Source organism: Tupaia chinensis, unplaced genomic scaffold, assembly GCF_000334495.1.
Source record: "Tupaia chinensis unplaced genomic scaffold, TupChi_1.0 Scaffold000298_1, whole genome shotgun sequence".
Taxonomy (NCBI): Eukaryota; Metazoa; Chordata; class Mammalia; order Scandentia; family Tupaiidae; genus Tupaia; species Tupaia belangeri.
In genome coordinates this window covers 758,910-762,326 of record NW_006159787.1, presented here as the reverse complement: position 1 = coordinate 762,326, position 3,417 = coordinate 758,910, and the positions used below count along the sequence as shown (strand labels likewise).

General features: G+C 36.2%; 1 protein-coding gene across 24 annotated transcripts in view; it reads left to right on the top strand.

Moving 5' to 3' along the window:
- Nucleotides 1-3,417, top strand: part of PTPRD (protein tyrosine phosphatase receptor type D) — a 457,704-nt gene that overhangs the window by 230,245 nt on the left and 224,042 nt on the right. For 11 of the 24 annotated variants that reach the window (XM_027772774.1, XM_027772786.1, XM_027772781.1 and 8 more), the window contains exons 4-6: nt 68-256; nt 1,495-1,503; nt 2,225-2,242. In XM_027772774.1, coding sequence (XP_027628575.1) covers nt 68-256; nt 1,495-1,503; nt 2,225-2,242 — 216 coding nt within the window. The remainder of the gene's footprint in view (nt 1-67; nt 257-1,494; nt 1,504-2,224; nt 2,243-3,417) is intronic. The other 13 variants (XM_027772782.1, XM_027772788.1, XM_027772779.1 and 10 more) reach the window with 3 other exon arrangements.

Sequence of the window (3,417 nt, the reverse complement as noted above, 5' to 3'; positions counted from 1 at the left end):
GGTAATAGCTCTTAAATTAAGGGCTCTGACTTATTAACATAATGTTGTATCACCTTTTGTCTTCCAGAGGATCAAATTCCCAGGGGCTTCCCCACCATTGACATGGGCCCCCAGTTGAAGGTGGTTGAGCGAACACGCACAGCCACCATGCTTTGTGCAGCCAGCGGTAATCCGGATCCAGAAATCACCTGGTTTAAAGATTTCTTACCTGTTGACACAAGCAACAACAATGGTCGTATTAAGCAGTTACGATCAGGTAGGGTCTTGTCACTGTTTCTACTAACTCCTAGAGAATTTTTTTTTTTTAATCTTTCTCTCTCTTTACTTTTTACTTTGATTTTGTTTATTTTGAATTTTTAGGTATTAATTTCTCTCTCTCTCCTCTTTCTCTGTTATTTGACGTGTTGTCCATGTTTGTGATGTCATAGCCTGTTTCAGAGTCTGTCTCCTCTGTGTGTTTTGCAGCTTCTGTTTAATCCACATTGCTCACTGCTGTGACTGTACTTTTGATGATTTTTTTTTTAATTTACTGCTTTTCTGCAGTATTTGATGGATCTATTTTCTCCTCTTTCTTTCTTCTCTCTCATTTTCTTTTGGAACAAATTTATTTCAACATTGGACTTCATTCAGAACTTGCAAGGAGTTCCAATGGTTATAGCCATTAAAAAACAAAATGTTCATATTAGTCACTAAATTGATTCAGTTTTATTTAAGTGTGTTTTCTGCTGTCTTTTCTACATTTGATCTCATCAGAGTACCAAAGTTTAGTAAGTTTGGGAACATCTGCTTTCTTTTCACTAATACATGAAACACAGAAACGTTATCTCATAAGTAACCAGATGTATTTTTAAAAAGTCCTGGACAAAGTACCAATGAAAGGAGGGAATTTTGTGGATACTGTTATGTTATCCTTGTGAGTGAGCATTTTCTACACTTTAACCACAGTAGTGTGCGCCCACACTAAAGGTCTTTGGACCCTCCAGTACTGGATCTACAGAAGCCTGCTTTTGGTGTAGACTCCAGCTTTTGCTGTATTCTCTTTCTCTTTCCCCTTTTCTCCTCCTCCCATCCCCATCCCAAGTTTATGCCTTTGCTCTCTTTCGATTAGCAATAAAGGTAATTCTAAATTTCTTAAGTTGTAGAGCCTGTCCCTAGGTAATTTTCTGGGGGCATATACTAATAAACTGTTTACGTTGACATTGGTAGTTGTATCGGTGTAGAATTCTAAGTTGTTTAACTGCCTGTCTTCCCAGAATTCTCAGCTTTTGACCTGTCCTGTGATGTTAAAGCGTCTTGTTAACTGCCTCTCTTGCTTGTTGTCAGCAGAATTGTGTAGATTAGCATTCTGTTATTGTAAATAAAGAATTAATAATTCACATGTAACATAGATGATTTCGTATATAAAGCTTTAACTCTGAAAAATTTGTACCAAATTATAAGGAATATAATAATATTTTTATGCTGTCTTTCTTCTCTCCGTATTTAAATCTCCAGAATCTATTGGTAAGTGCTTAGTTCTGAAGCGCACTTCACCCCCACTAATTTCCATATTCAGAATATTATTATTATTATTATTATTAATAAAATGCATGGCATGCATTTTACTAACTGTCAGTGTAGACACCAGTCTCCATAGTGGCGCGCACACGCACACCTCCACAGAACTGTTGTTATAAGAACACTGTATAGAAAACTAAAATAGTACACAAGTTCTATCACGCAGATGTAGCGTAGCGAGTAGCATAAGCTGTCCAATCAACAGTGTTTATTTCTAGTTAGTCTTTAGTATTTCCTATAATAGTATATATATATGGATATCTATATATATACTTAAATAGATTAGCCAGTGTTTTCCTAAACTATGTCTTTTTAAAATATTGTATAGTTCTTTTTTTGTTTGTTTGTTTTGAAGGATATGAGGCATAGAAAATATAATTCTAACCCTGTATGACCCCAGACCTAAGAACTCAGTTGCTTCTCTGAGAAAGGCAATATTGCCAGTTGTGGTCTTTGCCCTCTGTGGTATATAATGCACCTTGCTTTTATGATCTAATAATACTATCTAATATATTCCTGTTTTACCAGTATAGTAATTCAAGTTTCTTTTAAGACCTTATTTAATTCTGTAAATCTAATTTAATTCTTCTCCCCAGCCCTAGCCTCCTTCTTCTCGTACTAATGCTTCTTCTTTCTAATCTTATTTGCATTCATATTATCCACCCAGGTGGTACACCAATAAGAGGTAAGAGTGCTGAACTAACGTTCACAGAATGATCTTACTCATTCTCTCTGTCCTTTCATCCCTCTCATCTTTGTCCTGTTTTCAAAACCATTCCAGTAATGTCCATCAACTTTATGGTTTCTTTTTTCCTTTGTACTGTTTGGTTATGACCGGTGACTCTCATATTGTGACTTTTCCTTTTGTTTTTCTTTTTCTTTTTGTTTTGTTCATTTCTTTCTTTATAAAATGATTATTTAAGTTGTGATATGCTTCAAAGAAAGCATATCCAGGTCTCTAGACCACAGACCAGTCACAGCGTACCATCTGTCCCTCTTTTTTTCTTTTCTTCTTCTTCCTTTTTCCTTTTTCTCTTTTTTTTTTTTTTTCTTCTTTTTCCTTTTTTTTTGTCCAACCGGAGAAAAAAAAAGATCATTTTTTTTCTTCCTTAGCTGTTCTTGTTCTGGACCAAAGCCAAGGTGGTCTGGAGAACAGTGGCAGACATGCAGAAGACAGCCTGGAACACCTGCTTTTTGTCTTTATCTTTCAAAAGGTTTTTGCTTTTGTTCTTCAATTCTTTTTTCTCTTTAATGTCTTAAACGTCAAAGAATGACGCCCCTTTCCACCTGATCCCACTCGCCTACAATCTGACAGCAGTGCTTTTTTCCCCGTTTCTTTTTTTCTTGGATTACTCGTCTCTGGATTTTTGGATCTTCTGTCCTTCAGGCTATGGAAACAAAAGGTGCTCAGTATTCTTGGTGGTATGTGGTATTGCTGGCTTTTCATACTTTGACTCAGTGTTGCTATCTTTTGTAATTCTTGTTTTGTATTTTTCTTGGGGTTTTGTGACACCACACTGCTAATCCCACTGGTGGATTTTGATGGGTGTCTTAGGGGATCCGCCTCGAGGTCCTCAAGCAGTGGTTGGTTGGCTCATCCTTGGTGGCATAGGCCGTGCTTTTGAACTTTTTCAAAATCTTCTAATTCAACTGCTCTTTGTTTTTCAGCAAACGTTATAAATGATTGTAAGTTGTGGCAAACTGTCTTTCTTTTCTTAAAAATCTGCATGTCTTAAGGGAGTTTTGTTTCTTTAAGTAATATTTTGATAACTTCTAATGACTAATTTTAATTTTTTGCTTTGTGCAGCCTTTTTGTGCTCGCTGCGTATTTTTGCCTTTCTTCAGCGGAAGACTTTCTTG